Source organism: Benincasa hispida, chromosome 9, assembly GCF_027475165.1.
Source record: "Benincasa hispida cultivar pf3 chromosome 9, pf3_genome.v1.1, whole genome shotgun sequence".
NCBI lineage: Eukaryota > Viridiplantae > Streptophyta > Magnoliopsida > Cucurbitales > Cucurbitaceae > Benincasa > Benincasa hispida.
The window spans coordinates 49,580,987-49,602,802 of record NC_143486.1 but is presented as its reverse complement, the minus strand read 5'-3'; the positions used below and the strand labels follow the sequence as shown (position 1 = coordinate 49,602,802).

General features: G+C 34.9%; 1 protein-coding gene and 1 long non-coding RNA gene across 2 annotated transcripts; one reads left to right on the top strand and one right to left on the bottom strand.

The window, feature by feature from the left end:
* Positions 1-744: 744 nt before the first annotated feature.
* XYLT (beta-1,2-xylosyltransferase) lies at positions 745-4,271 on the bottom strand. Its single transcript, XM_039043501.2, has 3 exons — positions 3,252-4,271; positions 2,320-2,469; positions 745-1,984 (listed from the first exon to the last, which is right to left on the bottom strand). The coding sequence occupies exons 1-3, from the start codon at positions 3,882-3,884 to the stop codon at positions 1,265-1,267; spliced, it is 1,503 nt and encodes a 500-aa protein (XP_038899429.1). The 5' UTR covers positions 3,885-4,271; the 3' UTR covers positions 745-1,264.
* A 3,435-nt stretch (positions 4,272-7,706) lies between these two features.
* Positions 7,707-11,182, top strand: LOC150033878 (uncharacterized). Its single transcript, XR_016531841.1, has 2 exons — positions 7,707-8,505; positions 8,825-11,182. It is a non-coding gene; the product is annotated as an uncharacterized LOC150033878 (long non-coding RNA).
* Positions 11,183-21,816: the final 10,634 nt, after the last annotated feature.

Below are 21,816 nucleotides of genomic sequence, written 5' to 3'. Positions count from 1 at the left end.
ACCACTTTGTCTCTTTGACCATTACACTAACTTATCAATCATCATTCCTAGTTTTGCATCATAAAAGACTTACTTCATCTTCTTAACATTCAATATTCTAGTCTAAATCATATCTCCTAAAGTATGCAACCATCTTCTCATTTCATCACTCTTTGTTTCCAACCTCTTTCCAATTGAATCCCTCCATAAAAACACGTTTCAAAATTGAATAGTGGGATCGTCGCATGACAGCTAAAATTTATTCGATATCTATCAAAAATAACACATTTTTTGGAGAATTATTTCAACGTCTCATCTTGGTGCATCTTGGCCAGGATGTATGTGAGACCATAAGAAAAATTTTACTTCTTTTAGTGACATATTCAAAATCATCGATTCTTTTGATTTTCTTGATAGAATCATGGCTAGGAGGAAGAACCAACGACCTCCCTAAATATCATGTACATAATCTTTTTCAGATTCCCTATTTCAATAGTCATTCAAATCTAACCCAATGAAAGAAATAAAAAACATAATTGAATGGATACTAAAATAGGATTTTGGGAAAGATTACATAGGCGTTAGGAATATCACGCAAGAAGCAATCGTCTTGACCGATATTCCAAGAAAGCTCAAAAAACTCATCGGTTTGAATGTCATTTAAACAAGTTAAATTTTTATTTCGATCACGATATCAATTTCATGAGCTATTAAAACAATTGGCCAGAAAAGGTACTATTTGTGAAATGCTAACTTTGATTGTTATTTCGGACAAATTTTCCTATTTTATTGGTGTTAAAACAACATTATAAACTATTTCTTATACAGAGAAATGATGTCTAATCTCTGGACCAAATGATATATTTAGACAATATTTAAGTGCTAAGTATACAAACCTGAGATGGAAACTTGATATGAACATTAACGATACAGCGCATGAGACAAGCAATGAAATCTAGAGAGAAGGGAAAGAATGGTTCTAATTGATCTCTTCTACGGATAGAACTTCAAAAAGGGAATTCAAGAACTAGAATACATACCATTCTTGAAGCTTAAATATCTTGAATTCTTGTTGTCGTCGAGCTTGGTCGGTAAGCTCTTACTTGAAGCCAAAACTATTGTAAGTTAGGTAGACTTGGTGAATCAGTATCTTCAAACTCAAACTTGTCAAAGTGGAAGCATCCAGCCAATTGTGTTTGTAGATACAGAGTGCTGGTTTCTCCCCCACTGCTTTTCGTTTCCTCGTAGTTAAGAGAGATTAATGTGATAAATCGCAAAAAGGTTATTAGCATCCAAGGCTCGTCATGATGCGTGAAAGGTGTTCGATAACGACTTCTGGATCGGCATGTGATCCCGAGAGATTGATGGCATGGTATTCCAAGCCTTTCCATTGAGCTATCAATGCAAAATGAGGCCTTCTAAATAGACTGCTGATGATTTCCAAGATCAAGGTTTTTGGTAAGGCAGATATTATGTGAGTAAGGCCTGCACCATGAGCCCCGATAATGACGGAGGCGTCTTGGATGGCTCGGAGTTGTTCCTTCATCGGCATGTGCGCAAACAACCCATTCACTAAGTTCACTTTACACTCTCTGTGATTAGATGCCCAGTTCTGCAAAGCATCAAAGACTTCTTGTTCATTGGTAAGTCTGGATTCAACCCTACCGCCATGTCGAGGATGCGCTAAATAATCCTCACGACGCACAAAGAGAATGTTGTGAATTGAAGTTGGCCTTTCGACTTGTCTGTCAACTGGGAAACCAAAAGCTGCTCTAACCATTTCTCCAAACTCCGATAATCTAGCAGTTTTCTGGTCATCAGGTTTTAGCCAAAGATCATGAGATGACCCTCCATGACAATTGATACCCTCAGTCAGACCCTTGAATAGCACAGTTTCGTATCCAAGAGGCGAGAAGATCGCGTGGCGAAAACAAACCGGTCCGCTGAAATTTTTTGCATATCTTAGACTTGAAAACAATGCCTTCCATGTCTCTTCCAAAGTTGTCTTAAATATTGAAGAAGAAACAACAAAAGATGACATTATTTTAGTAATCTTTCTTTCTCAGCTCATACACAAGAAGAAAAAATAGGAAATAGCCAATTTAAACATATTCTTCCAAGAGAAACAGATAGATCTCAAGAGTTGATATCAATAGATATAGCCAATTACATATCTCCGGCTCTTCTAACTCCATCTAAACCATCTCTCTTAGTTTTCTACTTTGTAATAACTTGAGAATCTCACTTCTTTCCAAACATATTCTCTTCAATAATCCGAACATAAACAGCAGCCTCCATTCTAAAAGAAAGGAAAGAATGCAAAGTGATCCCGAGACGTACCTTACAATGCCCGTCGACGAAAATCAGATGAGGTCGATTAGGCAACCCGACGACTCTCGAAGCCACATAAGCACTATACCAATCTGTAATAGTGTGAAAAAGATTTGCATACTCAAACCTCGTCACCAGAAGCACAGGCTCCTCGATCCACTGTAAATGGAGCCTTTGATTCAGAAACCATTTAGAACAATTTTAATGAAGAAAAAGACAATAATGTTCACTCAAACTCAAGATAAAGAAGACCAGGTCCAAATGAAATTAGATTACTTAAAAACTGATTATTCAAAACATATTATATATTATTAATGTCAGTCCAGATTAGAGAACAAAAAAGACAGAGTCAAGCCAAAATGTTTGTTACAGTTACTAAATTTGCACTCTGTTACTAAGAAATCTCTATTTAGATTCATTATCCATGTGCTGAGAAAATACTAATTAATTCCACCTTCCCAAAATGTTGATTCTGGGCCCAGTTATATATACAAAAAAAAAAAACCCAAATCACAAAAACCCATAAAATTTAATATTCTTGAACCAAACATAGAAGTTCAATAGCTAATACTCTAATCGGAAAATTGGGCTTCCATCAGTTTTTAAATTAAAAATTTGCAGAGATGGAAGAACAGAAGTTCCAAAATCCAACACAACAAATATATGTTGATTCTGAAGTCAGTAAATGAAATCTGAAATCACAAAAACCTATAAAACTTCATATTCTTTAGTTTAAATATGGATAATCAAAAACTAATACTCTAATCTGAAAATGGGGCCTTCAAAAAACAGCAAAAATGGAAGAACAAATGCTCCAAAACCCAACACAACAAACAAAAGTTGATTCTGAGGTCAGTAACAAAATTCCATGAAATTTTATATTCAAATGCAGAAATGGAAGAACAAAAAGCTCCAAAAACCCATAAAAACTTGTATTCTACCTCTTTGCATTCAAAATCACTCCCAGAAACAACTCGAAACGATCCAAACAATGCGCGCATAGTGTGCCTCTGAACTTCCCCTTCCGGCACGAACCGATCAAGAAACTTCTCATCGGCAAGAACCCTCTCCTCGCCGCCATCAAGCTCAAAAGCACCGCTACGAAATTCCGGCAACTCCATCTCTTCCTTTCTTCCGATCACCTCTTCAATCCGCTCGCCTCCTCGGGACATGTAAATCCTCTCCGGCCACATTCGCACTCTCCCCCCCTCACATATGGAGCTCTGGAGAGTTTCACTATACCAGCACCGGAACCATCCGGCGAGTTTTCCGGCGGGTTTAGGCTTGAAAAGATCTACACGGTGGGTGAAGCCATTGCCGAAATAGGCCTCACAGGAACGGGGAGGGACAGGGGAGTGAGACCAAGGGAGATAAGAAGGCAAGATGGGCCAGGGCTTGGAAGAATGTGGGTTTTCCAGGAAGGGGAAGCGTTTTTCGGAAGTGGGATTCCGATGAGGGGAAGTGGGAGGGGAGGTTTTGGAGTGAGAAGTGAAGTAAATGCAGAGAGTTAGAGTGTTGAAAGCGAAGAGAAGGAAGAAGATCTTGAGTAACAGAGCTTGGGTTTTGGCGTTCATGGCGGAAAATTGTTGTTGAAGAGAAAGAAAGAGAGAATGATTGGTGTTAGCTACCAAAAGGTTGTGAAATTCAGACCACCCATGGCTTGGATTTTACTCAATCTCTGTGTCTCTGTGTCATCTTTTTTCATGGATTCTCATAGAAATGGAATTGTTTATCACTTTTTTGAAAAGAGAAAAGAGAGGAAGAAGAAGATTGGAAGAGAAACTCTTTTCCCTTTCCAAGCTTCTCTCTCTTAGAAGATGAAGAAGAAAATCAGAAGAAGAAAGAGAAGGAGAAATCTTTGGTTTTGGAATTATTAGATGATATTTTTTTTTAAAGAAAAGAAAAGAAAAGGATTATTATCTATATATTTTTATGAGTTACAAAATTTATAAAATTTATTTAGGTTAATAATTAGGTTGTTTTTACTTCTAAAATATATATTTTTTTTAATATTTTTACAAATATTTAATATCAATATCAAATCTCTCAATTTGTCGGATGAGGATTTTCTTGGTTATTTCTTTCTTTTTATATGCAAAAAAAAAAAGGGAATGTTGTTACTTGATCTCGTATGAATTACAATTTTTAGTTCTTATATTATACATAAAGTGAAAAAGTTAAATTTTTTTTAGCGAAAGATTGAATTTTAGATTTTGGATTAATTTTTTTATTTGATTTTTGAAATTTGAAAGTCTCGGTTATGAACTTTCAAAATCGACATTGTAACTTTCAAAATTTAAGAAATAGTTCTAAATAAATGGTTGAAATTTTAGTTATTATTAGTAAGTAAAGTTAATATTTCTAACAAATAAGAATATAAAATTTAATTTAGTAAAATGGATTCAAATCCATTCAAATATGTTACTTGGTTAAAAAGAAAAAAAAAATCTAAACTTATTAAGAATAAATAAATTGACTTGCATTAAATTCTATCCTCATCTCTATAATTGCTGTAATAAAAAAACAAAAAAAAAATTAGTCAAAATTCTAAGTTTAAATGATAATAACAACTATTTATTGAACTAAAATTACCATTCATATTTTCAAGTCATTAAAAGATTTTTTTTTTTTTAATCAATTTTATATGATAGATAGATCAAAATGTATGACGTCAAAATCAATAGTATATATTTAATGTTAATTGGGTTAGGCTTATTTTGGCCCTGAAAAGAAATATGGATAAAATACATCATTATCTTTTAAAATCACTCTTAAGAAATAAAAGGCCTTCACCCTTCTCCATTAAAGAAAATGAGAAGACTTTTCTACAAAGAGAAGTTGATTTTTTGTTTTTATTGCCTCCAAGTTTGAATTAAAGCTACACTTTAAAAAATAAAAAATAAAAATAAAAAATAAAAAATAAAAAAATAAACATAATTTGAAGACAATTTCATCTTCTTTTTTGTTTTCTTCTTAATATGCAATATTAAGGTAGATTGACAACCATTTGAGTATTTTCTCCGATAATTTGTATAAACTGGAGTTTCGAATAGATCAATGTTATGCATAATACCACTGTCTTGAAAGCAAATTGTGGTACGATCACGGTGCTAAATCGTTTCTTGTCAATTGCTCTCCAAAGTTAACACAATTCTTTTCAGACATTCAATCGTCAAAGAAGGATTAGAATCAAAAGGAAATTTTGCTCAAACTCGAAGTGAAAAATATCAGTCCCTCCTTTTACAAAAAAAAAAAAAAAAAAATGTTTTCCCATCTGCAAATGATAATCATAATAAAACAAATATTTCATATCTAATTAAATATTAAAAACGTTTAATCAAATATAAAAACGGTTATTTATATCTAAATTAAATATGGAAAACGTTTCAAGACTAAATTAAATAAAGAAATACATTTTCCAGATTTTGGGATTAAACGCTTGTAAATTTTTCAATGTGTGATAAAAGAAAAAATCTAATTTTATGACAAATAATTCCAACAATTGACTAGTCATTCCCAAGATTGTCCCATAAATGACTGATAATTAAAAGATAATAAATAATTTATTAGAGCAAATAAAGGAGAATAAACTGAAATATCAATATCTTTCGATTTGAATTGATGCATAGTGAAGTCGGACAATACCTTTATTAAAGAGAGTGAGTTACCTCTTGAACTTTAAAAAACTACTGTCAAGATCCTCATAACACATTTTACTCCTTATTTTTTTATTCCAGTGCTATTTAAGGTCATGCACATTGTTCGCACGTGATTTCAAGAGAAATTTATTTCGTGGAACTTGTACTTTGTATTTGTATTAATTTTGTGGAAAGCAAGTACAATCTCTAATACATAGTATTTTGATGCTTTCAAGATAAACTATAATCTTTAAGTTGGTTGATTTTCTTGAACTATTGGCCTTTGGGCTTATTGATCGGATGATCGGCCTTTGGGCTTGTTGATCTTGTTCGTACGAGGTTTCTGGAGAAACTTGTTTTGTGGAGTTGAACTTGAGTTGGTATTGATGTTAAGGTTGATTTGATGCGATGTGATTCGATCTCTAGTACTTGATCCTCTGATTCTCTCTCAATTGGGTGGATGTACTTCTTGAAGAACAAAAAAACACCAAACGTTCTTGAAGTAGAAGTCTTGGAAGAGTGTTTGTGTCTTCAAAGGTTTTTTGTCTTCTAAAAGTGCAGCTTTAGGAGTCTTCTGCTGGTTGATAAATTCTCTCTGGGCTCTCTGAATGTAGAATTACTCGTGAATTCAGTCTTTAGAATGCTTGTATCTCCAAAGGACTTCAGTCTTCAGAATGCTTGCATCTTCGAAGGACTTCAGTCTTCAGAATGCTTGTATCTTCAAAGAAATTTAGTCTTTAGAATGCTTGTATCATCGAAGGACTTCAGTCTTCAGAATACTTGTATCTTTGAAGGAATTTAGTCTTCAGAATGCTTGCATCTTCGAAGGACTTCAGCCTTCAGAATGCTTACATCTTCCAAGGATTTCAGTTTTCAGAATGCTTGTATCTTCAGTCTTCAGACGTGGTCAACTTCAGGAGTCAAGAAGTCTTATGATTGTAAAGAATTCTCTATAAACTCTCTGTACTTTAAACCCAAATAATAATATCAAATTTGGCCAAATTAATCTCATTTGATTCAACTGCGTGCGTCATCGAAATTTGTCTTCAATTCAATTCGGACATATGTCATTTAGAATTTCGTCATTAATTTAGTAAACGACATGGTAACTTGTGATTGGTCCAAAATTCCTCATTCAACAAAGGTCCCTTTCGAGGTTTATGCACATATATGGGTGGATGAATCTCGAAAAATATAGTTGGAATCAAAATTCAAATATATTTATTCTTGAATTTGACCTTAATTGATGTGTTAGTCAAACTATGAATTTAGTACATAAGTTTAACTTGAATTTGGAATAAGTTTTGGAATATGGCCAAATTTACAAAAAAATTTAAGTTTTGTCCCAATTTAATTTGATTTTAGGGATAAAACTCAGAAATTTTGAATTTAAATAAAAATTCGAGTTTCATCCCAATTTAATTTAATTTGGAGATGAAAACTTACAAATTTGGTTTTAAGAAAGAAAATTGGAATATGGCCAAATTTTAATTTGGGATGAATTTTTTATCTGATAAAAGTATAAATTTGGAATAAAATTTGGAATATGACCAAATTTTAATTTGAAATAATTTGAGACCTTAATTTAATTTGATTCGAAGATAAATTTGAATGGGAGATAAAATTTGAAATATGACCAAATTTTGGTTTGGGATAAATTTGAGATTTTCTATTCAATTTGATTTGCTTTGATTTAATGAGAGGATAAATTTGAAAGATTCGACTTTGTGATAAAACGTATTTGAATTTGGGATTAAATGTGAAGCCCCAATTTGAAGGGTTCTATTCAAGATTTAACTTGACTTTAATGAATAAACGAATCTTCATGAGATTTAATTTGTGAGGAATATTTGATTAAGCCCAAATTTGACCATGGCAATAATAATCTGTTGGAGTTACAAGGTTCAAATTTTAGATCAAACGAAATCTATAAATCAAATTTAAATCCAAATCAAATTGGGATATCTTTTCCATTTGAATTTAAATTGTTCCTCTATAAATTTGGCTCAGCAACATGAATAACATACAACTTCAATTTTTCTTCTTCTTTTTCTATTTCTTTTTTTTATTTTCTGGTGGGAAGAGGAAGATGGCGATAGAGCAGTACGACTGAGCTATGGCTGTCGGCGCAACCAGAAGCTGGAACGAGGATGAAGGTCGGGCTCGATCTGACGCCGAGCGATGCTGAGTCCTCACGCAAACGGATAGGCGGCTGGGGCGCGGCTCGAACGGACAGACCAAACAGACACAAATGCGCAATGACCGAAGGGGGGGCGGAGCGTGATGGTTGGTGGCTAACGCGCAACATCTGAGGTCCCTTGACCGGCGGGTGGATGCTACTAGGAGACGCGGGTGCGATGGGGCGCCTGGAAGAGAGGCGTCGATTCACACACTGACAGCAAGGAACAACGGAATTTCCCCTATGTGTGGATGCCGACGAACGACCGTGAAGTGACGAGGAGTGGCGGCCGACGGACAGAGCTCTTCGATCGACGATGTTGGTAGTGGCTGGACGACCGGACAATCAACTAAGAGGGAGGAATCTCCGACGGCTGTGGTTAGCACGAGGAAGAAGAAGACTGTGAAAAAGGGATTTTTTTAAAATTATTTTTAAGAATTTTTTCCCTTTTTTCCTTTTTTTCTTCTTTTTTCACTATTTTTTTCAAAGTTTTTTTTTTTTCTTTTGTTTTTGTTTTTGCAACAATTTTCTTTTTCTTTCTTTTTTTTTTTTTTTTTATTACCTTGCCCCTTATTATCCCCACAACCGCAACTTAAGGGAGTACAACCATTTTTTTAACCTCACCGACCCATCAGATCTTAAAAGGTGGGTTTCTCCTTGTTTCTTAACAATTTTTTTTTCTATTTTTTTGTTGTAGAAATGTCCAGCTGCGTGACCGATCCTTTGATGCACGTAAAGACGACTTTGGCATGATCTATCTATTGTATCCCTGTTCGTGCTTCCTAAACGTCATGGTGGCCCCGCAAAGGCTTACAATCCTCTCATTCGATCACCCTAGGGGCGATACTGGAGGATCCTGGAAAGGTCTGCCTTGTAGCATCATTCATGCATCGTGATCGTCATAGGAGGGGCCTTGCAAAGGCTTACAATTCGATTACCCTAGAGAGGATGATCTCGTTCGTGCATCTTGATCCTCATGGGAGGGGCCCGCAAAGGCTTACAACTCTCCCATTCGATCATCCTAAAGAGGATCCTGGAGTAGCATCATTCATGCAATCGTCATGGGAGGCGCCTCACAAAGGTTTACAACTTTCCCATTCGATCACCATAGAGAGGATCTCGTGCATCTTGATCCTCATAGGAGGGGCTCCGCAAAGGTTTACAACTCTCCCATTCGATCACCATAGGGACGTCCCCAAAAAGGTCTACCTATGTATATTTTGATCCTCATTGGGGGGAGGGGCCTCGGAAAGGTCTACCTATTATGTTACTCCTTGATCAAAATTTGAAGATAAGGCAAATATGCCATCGAGTATTGAAGATGAGGAGAATATGCCATCAAGCTTTTGAGCAGAGTCAGGTTGGCCGGAGTCGATCTCACGTATAAGGCAGAGTCGGATGGACCAGAGTTGTCCTTGCATATGAGGTGGAGCCAGATAGACCAGAGTTATCCTTGCATATGAGGTGGAGCCAGATAGACCAGAGTTGTCCTTGCATATGAGGTGGAACCACACTAACATTTTTAGAGAGGAAATGTAGCTACACTAGCATTTTGGAGAAGGGGTGAAGTTGTACCAACATTTTAGAGAGGAAACGAAACTGCACCACGATTTTGGAGATGGAGTGAAGCCGGTTCATCAGTTTAGAGATGAAGTGAAGCTGTGCCATCAGTTTGGAGATGAAACAAAGCCACACCACGACTTTGGAGATGAAGCGAAGCCGCGCCAATATTTTGGAGAGGAAACGAAACTGCACCACGACTTTGGAAATGAAGCGAAGTCGTTCCATCAGTTTAGAGATGAAGCGAAACCACGCCACGACTTTGAAGATGAAGTAAACCACGCCAGACTTTAGAGATGAAGCGAAGCCGTGTCATGATTTTGGAGATGAAGCGAAGTCGTGCCATCAGTTTGGAGATGAAGCGAAGGCACGCCACGACTTTGAAGATGGAGTGAACCACGCCAGACTTTGAAGATGAAGCGAAGCCGTGTCATGATTTTGTAGATAGAGATATTAAAGATGGAGTCGGGCCATGTACACTGACCACGAACTTGAAGATAAAGCAGAGCCATGCACACCGACCTTGAACTTGAAGATGGAACGGAGCCATGTATACCGACCTTGAACTTGAAGATAGAAGTGGAGCCATGCACACTAATCTTGAAGATTGACGCAGAGCCATGCACACCGACCATGAACTTGAAGATGAATCGGAGCCATGCACACCGACCTTGAATTTGAAGATGGAAGCAATGCCATGCACACCGATCTTGAACTTGAAGATAGAAGTGGGGCCATGCATGCCGATCTTGAACTTGAAGATGGAGCAGCATCGATGGAGCCTCTAAACTTGAAGATGGAGAAACATCGACGAGACCTTCACGTTTGAGTTTGACAAAAAATCGGCAAATCCTCCTCATTTTAGTTTGACAAAACATCCACGAATCCTCTACACTTGAACTTGAAGAATCGGCGAATCCTCTGCATTTGAGCTTGAAGCATCGGCGAATCCTTCGCACCTGAGTTTGATGAAGCATCGATGAATCTTCACATTAAGCTCGACTTTGCGACTTTGAGCATGAAGATGGTATTGCAAAGCCTCCAGACTTGAGCATGAAGATGAAGCATCGATGAAACCTCTGAATTTGAAGATGGAGAAGCATCGATGAAGTCTTTGAACTTGAAGATTGAAGAGCATCGATGAAGCTTCTGAATTTGAAGATGGAGGAGCAACCAAGTTCGATTTGAAAAGGAAGCGAAGTGCATTCCAAGTGTGTGCCTTTTATTTACTGTGCTAGCTCCATACAAGGGATAAACATTTTCAATCCGTTGTGTTGTCCCCAATACGGATGAACATATTCAATCTAGAGTGTCATTCTTTAACGGAGATGATCAACATCAATCTTGTAGTATCATACTTAGATGGTTGTGGTACCCTTTCTTATGGACTAAACTTAAATTTCTTTAAGTTGCCTTCATCCCCTTAAAGAAAGGGATCAAATCATGATGTAGTTCAAGTTTTTTTTAACTGGACTGAATTTGAAGTTTCTTTCAAGCTGCCTACGTACCTTTCATAATGATAGGGATCAAGTCATAACATAGTTCAAAAAGAAGGTTTTTTTTTATGTGCGACTGAACTTAAATTTCTTTGAGTTGCCTGCGTACCCTTTATAATGACAGGGATCAAGTCGTAACCTAGTTCGTACAAAGTTTTTTTTTTTGGGTCGTTCACATTTTAAGCTCATGTGGGCCAAGAGCATCATGCAGTTTAGGCTCTTGCGATGAGGAGCTTCTACATTTAAATTTCAGAAGCTCTTATTTCATCATGAGTTTGATCACCCTATTTATTTGTAGGATTCATCAATATGATGAGTCTTGGCTTCACTATCAAGGAACCTTCTATATTTATATCAACAGACAATTTCCTCTTCATGCATGAAGAAACACGACTGAGAATCTTTTCGTCGTTGTTTTCTTCATGAATGATGTTGCCTTCAAAATTTTTATCCTTCTTTTATGTTAATCGCTTGTTGTCTTGAGACGATCAAAAGAAGATGTTGAAGGTCGATCTTTCTTTGATGTGAAGATACTTAGCCTTTTGAAAGTTGAAGTTCAAGTTGCAATAGACGTTGGACATTGGTTTTCTTCTTCTACCGTGGCCATACTCAATATTTGGAAGACTGAAGATCAAGTAGTTGAAGGTTTGATATGATCGAAGATAGAAACTCTTTGCCTCATTTCTTTTGAGTTGTCGACTTCTTTAGCAGTTATATGATTTTTGTTGACTTCCGCTATGCTGACAGCGTGACATGCAATAACTTCTAATACTTCTTTTTTATGATTATCAAGGAAGCTTCTTAGAAGAAATTTTGCCAAAGTTACCGGTTTTCGAAGTTGAGGGAAGTCCTTATCTTCTTCCTTAGCAGGCTTAGGCTTCTATGTCATCTTTTTGTCTTTCTTTTATGAGTCTGGTTCCTTCTTCTAAAGCTTCGATAGGAGTGTGACACTTTTTTGGTGGAATTTGGTTGTCTTCTCTTTCGACGAGTCATGAGGATCCACCCTTTGTCGTTATCTTCAACAGGCTCGTCTTTCTTCTGGAAGTCTGTTGTTTGAATCTCTTGTTAGAACCGAACAACTATAGGCTCGAAGGTTCCAAACTGGATAAAACTTTCTCTTTGATCATGAGACGCATATGGTGTTGGGACATTTGGATTCATTATTACTGCCGCATGATTTGTTTGAGCTATTTCATCAAGCTCCAGCTCAATCTTCTTTTCATGAGCCAACTTTACCACGGAGCACTTTTCAACCGGTGACTAATGACTCGATGATATTTACAGTAGTTAGGATCATCTACTTTTCTTGCTTGTTCCGGTCGCTTGCATTACGGTAGTTGAATAAGTTGTTTATCTAATAATTTCTCCAACATGTTGGTAACATCAGAGTCAGGGAATGGATAAACCTTCTCCTATCTTTCTTTGAGATTTGGGCAACGCTTTTGGCCGCATCATACTTTCTTTCTGACTTTGTTTCTTTTCCTTTGGAGAAAAATTTCAACGGGGTCATCTGAACGACCATAGATTCTCTTATGGCACTATCCACGATCTTTTCAGTGCCCTTGGCTTCATTCTTGTATTTTCTCCCTTCAGGAACTAGGAAATCTTTAGTTCCCTTGTTGATGATGCTCAGCTCCATATCACGAGCACGTGTTGCCAACTCCACGAATGTACGAGGTTTTATCCTTTGTAGAATGTAGAGAAGTTCCCAGTGCATGCCTTGGGTGCACATCTCCACTGCAGATAGTTCAGTGAGTCTATCTTTGCAATCTAGACTCAGAACTCTCCATCGGTTGATGTAGTCGATGATCGGCTCTTCTTTCTGCTGTTTTTTGTTCGTCAGCTCCATCATGCTAACTGTGCACCTTGTGCTGTAGAAACAGTTGAGGAACTCTCTTCTCAACTGTTCCCAGCTGTCAATCGCTTCCGGCTCTATATCACTATACCAATCAAAAGCGTTTCCTTTCAAGGTACGGATGAACTACTTGACTAGTTGGTCTCCTCTGGTTCCTGTATTTTCGCAAGTTTCAATGAAGTAAGCAACATGTTGTTTTGGATTGCCCTTTCCATCAAACTGCTGGAACTTTGGAGGTTGATACCTAGCTGGCATTCTCAGGTTATCGATTCTCTTGGTGTACGGCTTGGAGTACATAAAGGAAGATTGCAATGGTTCTCCATACTGAGCCCTTCTGGAGTTTGTATTCATATCCTGCAGTTGTTGAACTGACAAGGCAACAACAGAGGTAGACTGTTGCGACTAGTCTTCCTGCAAGACAATCTTTCCTTTAACATGACTTTTGTAGCTGGAGATTGACTCGACTCATCAATTTATCGAGCCTGTATTTGATCTCTTAAAGAATCGATTTCATGATCTCGCTCTTCTACGCTTTCATTAGGAGATTTATCTTTCTCTCCATCTCTGCCATGGCCGACTCACGTCAGTCACCATGACAGACATTACATCAAAGTACGATTCTTTATCTAATGGATCAGTAATAGAAGCATAGTTGTCAAATAAAGGATTTTCTCTGATGACGATCCCACCTTTAAGAGATTCCATCAGTTGTTCCAAGATTTTCTCCGTGATGACAGAGATTATGTAAGGGTTGCTTGCGATGATATTTTTGGATGCAACTTTCTTTAGTGCCATATGTAGAATTGTTTATTTGGATGATGAGAGAAAGATGAGAGGTAGAGAGGTCTCACTGGGTCTGCCAATTTATTCGCACGAGATTTCAAGAGGAATTTATTTCGTGGAACTTGTACTTTGTATATGTATTAATTTTGTGGAAAGCAAGTACAATCTCTAATACATAGTATTTTGATGCTTTCAAGATAAACTATAATCTTTATGTTGGTTGATTTTCTTGAACGATCGGTCTTTGGGCTTATTGATCTTCTTGAGTGATCGACCTTTGGGCTTTTTGATCTTCTTGGATGATCGACCTTTGGGCTTGTTAATCTTGTTCGCACGAGATTTTCGGAGAAACTTGTTTCGTGGAGTTGAACTTGAGTTGGTGTTGATGTTGAGGTTGATTTGATGCGATGTGGTTCAATCTCTAGTACTTGATCCTCTGATTCTCTCTCGGTTGGGTGGATGTGCTTGACTTGAAGAAGAAAAAAACACCGAACGTTATTGAAGTAGAAGTCTTGGAAGAGTGTTTATGTTTTCAAGGGTCTTCTGTCTTTTAGAAGTGCAGCTTCAAGAGTCTTCTGCTTGTTGATGAATTCTCTCTGGGCTCTCTGAATGTAGAATTGCTTGTACCTTCAAAGGAATTCAGTCTTCAGAATGCTTGTATCTCCAAAGAGCTTTAGTCTTCAGAATGTCTGCATCTTCAAATGATTTCAGTCTTCAGAATGCTTGTATCTTCGAAGGACTTCAGTCTTCAGAATGCTTGTATCTTCGAAGGACTTCAGTCTTCAGACGTGGTTAGCTTCAGGAGTTAAGGAGTCTTCTGATTGTAGAGAATTCCCCATAAACTCTCTGGAGTATAGAATTGCTGACCCCCACAAATGAAGAGAACTTCTCTATTTATAGAGTTCTCAAGTGGGCTTCGTGGGCTTGGGCTTGGTTGGCCCATGAGCCTAGCCCTTGGGCCCAATTTGTTGGTTTTAGGCCTAATTTGAAATTTGGGCCCGATTCAGCCTTTTTTTTTTTTTTTTTTTGTAGTTGGACTTTAAACCCAAATGATAATATCAAATTGGGCCAAATTAATCTCATCTGATTCAACCATGTGGAGTCATCGAAATTTGTCTTCAATTCAATTCGGGACATATTGTCACACCCCCTCCCAGATTACCCTTTTAATCTAAAAGAGGATATGACCACGGTAGTTACTAGCCCTGTTGCCAGCACTTACCACCTTAGCCCTCTAATCTAAATGTCAACCTGTTAAACATTAATAATGTATGCATATGGTATGCCTTCTTAAGATTCTACAAAATATTATATAAACACATGCATACAACCATGATATGACATCTAAGGGGAGAAACATTCATAGATGGGCCCAAACATCTCTAACAAAGCCCTAATCCCTCTCAAAACATGTGTACATAAATAGATCATCAATCTAAGTCTTCTTAATAAGTCGAGTATTTAGGTGGCAAGCAGTAGCAGGATCAACCCGGAGGAATCTGACCGCTACCTGAGAAGGAAAAACACAGAAATTCTGTGAGCTTAAAGCCCAGTGAGTGACTATTAAATCGTATAACATTATGTATTACATTACTGTAAACATGTAAATATATTAATGAGTGTTTCAAGCAATTGTCTCTAAATGTAGCTTTAAACCATTCTTAGATATCATCAAACATCATTATTCCCTAATTGAGAACGAGCCTAAATGCTTTAGCTCCCAACGTTTATTCAGACCAAGAGACCCATACTTCGGCCTCTCATTCAGAACTGCCTACGTGCATGTGGCCATTCTAAGTACCGTCATACCTTAGGTACTTCCGCTCAGATGCCTTCTCAAACCTGTCCTTCAGTATCGAGCTACTAAGATACCTTCTCAAATGTCCTTCGGTATCAAGTTGGTCAGGTACCTTCTCAAATGTCCTTCGGTACCGGGGTATTTTGTATCATCAAGTTAAGCTCTGTTGCCTACCATCTACACAAGAACTCATTCTCTCATAGCCTTCTTCTAGGAAGCATATTTAAAACTTAACTGTTGTAATGACTACACGTCATACCTTGGCCTGTGCTACACATATACAAGCCGAGGAACATGCGTTAAGTTATTCTCCATCTATTTGTTTGCTTGAGAAAGTATAAATTCATCACTAATGTCACTGTAACTTACTTGATTTTATATGTATAAGTACTGGAGACATTAATTCACTTAGTCACTCACCGCTCGTCAAGCTCTTAATGGTTTATACACCTCTCCTAGCTCTTCTTGGCCTGAAAGGACATAATTCCCGGTTAAACTACTTAGAATTCTTAGTAAAATACCTCAATTAATTCATTTATTAAAGGAACTTTCATCAACAAAGACAACTTTACTGGCGAGATCCCCATGAACGAGGTCAACGAGATCCTCTAGAGCGATACCAGCGAGATCCTCTAGAGCGAGATCAAGCTTTTTCTAGCAAACTTTCATCCTAGCGATACTGACCTTACCAGCGATACTCAGCCCAATTCCTAGCGAGATTTCCTTCTAGAGCGCGATCGGCGAGATTCTCTAGAGCGAGATCAGCGAGATTTCCTCTATAAGTGAGATTCTCATCCCCATATCTCGCTATAACTCTCACGGTGAACTGGTTGTTTGTTCATTCCAAGCAGCTGTCTGCTTATGCACCGATTCCTTGTTATAATTTTAAAAATTCAAAATCCAGAGCTCTTTTCAAGAAACTTTCTTTTACAAATTTGTTTAAAATTGAGTTAGCTTTCTTGCCTTAAAATTTTAGCTAAAAATTCCTTGTAGTTTAGTCTGAAACTTCCAATCTTCACCTTAGGCCTTGATTAACCCAAGATTCTGCCTCCCCTGTACTTTCTTCACTTCTTATTCTTCTCCTTGTGTAATCTTCCTCCGATAAGACAACCTCGCAAACTAGATTCTCCCAGTTTTCAAATGGCACTTATTTCACTAAATTTGCTCATGTCAATTGCCAAAACCATGCTTTTGAAGTTCTTCTTCCAAAAACTTCCCACCGCCTCCAGAGTTCAAGGGTTAACTGCCATGTCTCCCCTCATTTAATATGTTTTTCCTTCCCTTCCATCATAACTCCTATAAACAAACATGAATTGCTACTTAGTAAATATATAATATAACATTCCTTTGGCTAAACATGCTTATCTAGGAAACCTAGAGTTCGGGGTTTACACATATGTCATATAGAATTTTGTCATTAATTTAGTAAACGACATGGCAACTTGTGATTGGTTCAAAATTCCTCATTCAACACACATAAATCTTGAGTCATCAAAAGGTATAGAAAAATATTTTTAAACTTTTCCATAAAAGGCACTCACACCTCTGCAATCACATGAATTGCTTCATCAAGTCCGTCAGCAACAAACCACTCAAAACTGATCTATGAAGATTTCACAACTATCCATCTAGTCCCATACCAGGAATTTTTTATGGTTTTAATTCTATCCATCAAGTCCGTACTATGACCACTCATAGCAAGGTCTACTATGGACAATTTGAAAGCAAATTATGGCACAACCTCAGTGCTAAATCGTTTCTTGTCGATGACTCCCCAAGGTTAACATAACCTCCTTCTCAGACGTGCATTCGTCTAATAACGATTGAAATCAATAGGAAATTTTGCTAAGACTCAAAAAGGAGAATACCGACCCCTCCTTTTGGGGAAAAAAGAAGACGAAGAAGAAGAAAAGAAAGCTGTCTGATCTACAAATAATAATTATAATAAGAAAACGTTTTAGATATATATTATATATAAAAACTATTTTCTAGATCTAAATTGAATATGGAAAACATTTCAAGACTAAATTAAATAAAGAATATGAAAAAGTGTTGAGGTGACTCGTCATGCAAATGCAAATATTAAAAGGGAAGCAGTGACAACAAATGTAACAATAAAATACCAACAGTAAATAAGCACTTAAAGAGACACATAAGTTGATAATCTAGTTCGATGAAATCCACCTACATCATAGGGGAAATGTGTCTGAGAAAGATAAGTCACTAATATTAAAGAATTAAGCAGTTACAACACGTTACTTATTTGCAATACACAACTACTCCAGCGACTCACGTATAGCTTAACTCATTGATCACCTAAGCTCCCCTAGATGTGAGACTCCCTCTCAAATGTACTTAGGCTCCCCCTAAGTTTGGTAATATTAGTATTGAATACTTTGGCTTTCGACAGTGTGTGAGACTCCTCTCGTCGTTGTTATCTTTCTCTCAAGACAGCAGACTCCCTTCACTGATGAATCTTAGGATCCCTCTAAGATGGAACTCCTTCTCCGAAGCTGAGTTTTAGGCTCCCCCAAGACAGAATAATCTTTGCATTATTGAACAATTCACACAGTGACATTGCACATAACAGATGAAGAACCTTCACAATGAAATGTAGTGAGCAAAGAGCAAGAACACTAAGATGAACAGTTTGGCCACAAAAGAAAAAAACGACTTGCTCGATTAACAAAAGCGACAATCCTAAATGATCAACATAATTCTCTTTAAATAATCGGATCCAAAAAAGGAAACAAATCCCCAGTTGGAAAAGATAAGTCATGCCTCAATAAAGAAAAATATCGAACAAAATATTATACCTAAATATTTCCAGATAAGGAAAAAATTGTGCATGAAGACACTCTAATGTCATAGACAGATGTTAAGGCTTTGAGACATATGCGGAAACTACTGTCTTAGAATAATATAAAGCCAACTAAACAAATCTCCAACATAAATAAATTTTTCAGATCTTGGAGGATTAAACACTTGTAAATCTTTCAATGTGGGACAAAAGCAAAAAGCGAATTTCATAATAAATCATTCCTGATTAGTCGTTGGCAACAATTTGTTATCAATGAATTGTTTGTGTCAAATGGATAACTTTAGAGTATATTTTTTAAAAAATCTCAAGTTACTTTATTTTTCATTCATGAGTTGTTATCAATTTTGTTTTGTTTTTTTTTTTTTTTTTTTTTTTTTTTTTTAAAATTTTCAACTTATTAAAATACTCTTATTACAATTACTTATCAAAAACATTTTCACATATAGAAAAAATGTCAAACTTTTTACAGAAATCACAAAGTAAACACTGATAGACATTGATATACTTCTATCGACGTCTATCAGCGATAGACTTCTATCAGTTTCTATCACTGGTAGACACTAATAGATTTCTATCCGTCTCTATCAAATTAAAATTTTGCTATTTTGTGTAAATATTTTTTCTTATTTTTCTATTTTTAGAAATCCCCTAGTTATTATTGGTTTCTATTATTATTTTGGAATTTTGGAATATTTTTATTATATTTGTTTTCGAAATTGACACTTTGTAAAATTTCAGTTTATGTAGTTGATTTTAGAAAAGGAAGGTTTATATATATATATATATAATAGTATTCTTTTTTTAGTTATTATATGGGGCAATGTTAGAAGGTTATAATAGTCATTGACATATTATATAAATATTACTAATTAATTCGCCTCAAACAATTTGTAAATATTGAAAGTTTCTAACCATTGTGTAATATTGGGTCTTTTTTTTTCCTTAAAGAAAAATAACAAATATATCTGTTGGTATTTGTAAATTTGAATATAACTCAGATGTATTTGTTTTCAACTTAAATAGATTCAAATCCTTTATTGAACTCAAAAACTAGTATTTATGGGTGAATTAATCTGCTTGAATTTATGATTCTATCGACTTTTTTAAGGATATTATAACGATTGACATGTTATAATGATTGTATCACAAAAATACAAATAGTTATAATTCTATCTTGGGCCTTTTTTAATCGAATAGAGGAAAAAAATATATTTTTATTTAAACTCTTTAGATAAAAACGGTTTAAAATACATATTAAAAAATATTTTGAGTAATTATCAAATACTTCAATTTTAAAATTAGATCAAGCACACCCTTAATATATAAACTTGTTCCTTAATCTATTTTAACACTAGTCTCTAGCATTTTTTTTTTTTTTTTTTTTTTTTTTTTTTTTTTTTAAACTACTTAACAAAAATTGATATTTTTTTTTCATTTATTTAGATATGTAATTCATAGATGTCTGCATGAAAAGGTAATGTTGAGAACTATATATATATATATATATATATATATATATATATATATAAAGGAAAAATATTGCTTTATACTTCTAAATTTTAAAAATTGTATTGGATTAAAACATCGAGTTAATAATTGTATCAATTAAAGAAATAGATAATTAGAATTGACGGATAAATAATTTTCAAAAGTAATTCTAACAAAGAGTTCAAATTGATTCGTTTAGAAAAACTTAGAGGCTTAGTTGATAAAATTAAATATTTAACACGATGTTTATGCAAATACGACGTTATGGAGTATAAGTTTATAAACTTACAAAGTTTATGGTTTGAATTTATATAAAGTTGTAATTGATACAACCTCTAACTTATACCTCTATAAATTGATCTAAAACTCCATTAATAATCCAACTTATTTCCTTTTTTGCTTCGAAACTCTATTAATATTACATTAATTTATGGTTTTATTCAAAACCCTTTTTATTTTTTTAAGAAAAAAGAAATAAATTGAAATATTAGTGGAGTCAAATAAAATTTAGGAAAAATTATATATAAAAAAAGGGTTAAATTATTTATAGAAATAATAAAAAGATATTAATAAAGAAGATTAAAATTTTACTATTTCGTATAAATAACCTTCTCTATTTTCTATTTCTGAAAATTCTAGACTAAAAGTTTCAGGAACAACCAAACCAAACAAAATAATAATCACCATCCTTTTTATTTCACTTTGCATTTATACCCATTGCCCACTTTTTTCAAAGGAAAGTTGGCCATCAATTATTGGTTTGGTCCACTCACATAGTTGACACATAAAAATGGGAGGACCAAAATTAAAGGGCCATGAATAAATTACATTATTTTTTGTTCTTTCAACTTTAATTTCTCTCTTAAATTTTCAAAATAATTGTGATATGTAATATAACAATTTGGTTTTTATTTTTTTTTATTTTTTAACATTAAGTTTGATTTTGTGGACAATCTTTTTAATTTAAACTTTTTTTAAAAAAATTTAATTCAAATCCATTTGATAACGATTTTAGATAAGTTTTTTTCCTTTATTTCTTACTTTTTTTAAAAAAAAAATAAATTAAATTAAGCCAAATTAAATATTGTAAAGAAACTAACACAAATTTTTTCCCAAAAAAATACACTTTTTGGTTATTGAATTTTAAAAAAGATGAAGTCAAGTACAAAATTTATGGGTAAAATTGTTGAATTTAAAAACTACATGTCACAACTTATCTCAGACTACAAGGCCAAAAATGTAATTTCATTTCAGGTAGATCACAAAGTGAAAATTGTTAAAATGTAAACATGATTTTTAAAACAAAGAATAAAATAAAGGGTTGCCTAATGTTCCCTTTTATAGAAAATTAATTAATGAGCCCTTGATTTCCTAAATTTAGACAGGATTCTTTTTCTTTTTTAAAAAATAAAAAATCTTACAAATAATTTAATAGGTAACTTTATAAGGACAAAAAAAAAAAAAAAAAAAAAAAAAAAAAAACACTAACTATTGTGTCTCCGCTTTCCTATGGAAGGAAATAAATTTCAAAATTTATACCAAAGTGAATTTAATTCAACTAATATAAAGCTCGAGACTAGAAGTTTGATTCTCTCACCTCATATGTTTGTTAAAAAAAAAAGGTTAAAATTTGTTTTTAGTCCCTCAACTTTCATAGAAGTAACGATTTGGTCCCTGAAATTTAATTTGTAATAATTTAGCTCCTATACTTTAAATTTTGTAACAATTTAGTCCCTGAAGTTTACTAAATTGCATATGCTTTAAAATTTGTAATAATTTAGTCTCTATCATAGAAATGATTTATAAGGCTTAATGAGATTCCATGCATAAATAAATCGTTAAACTAATTGGAGACTCAATATTTTTGCAAAATATAAACTCTACATTA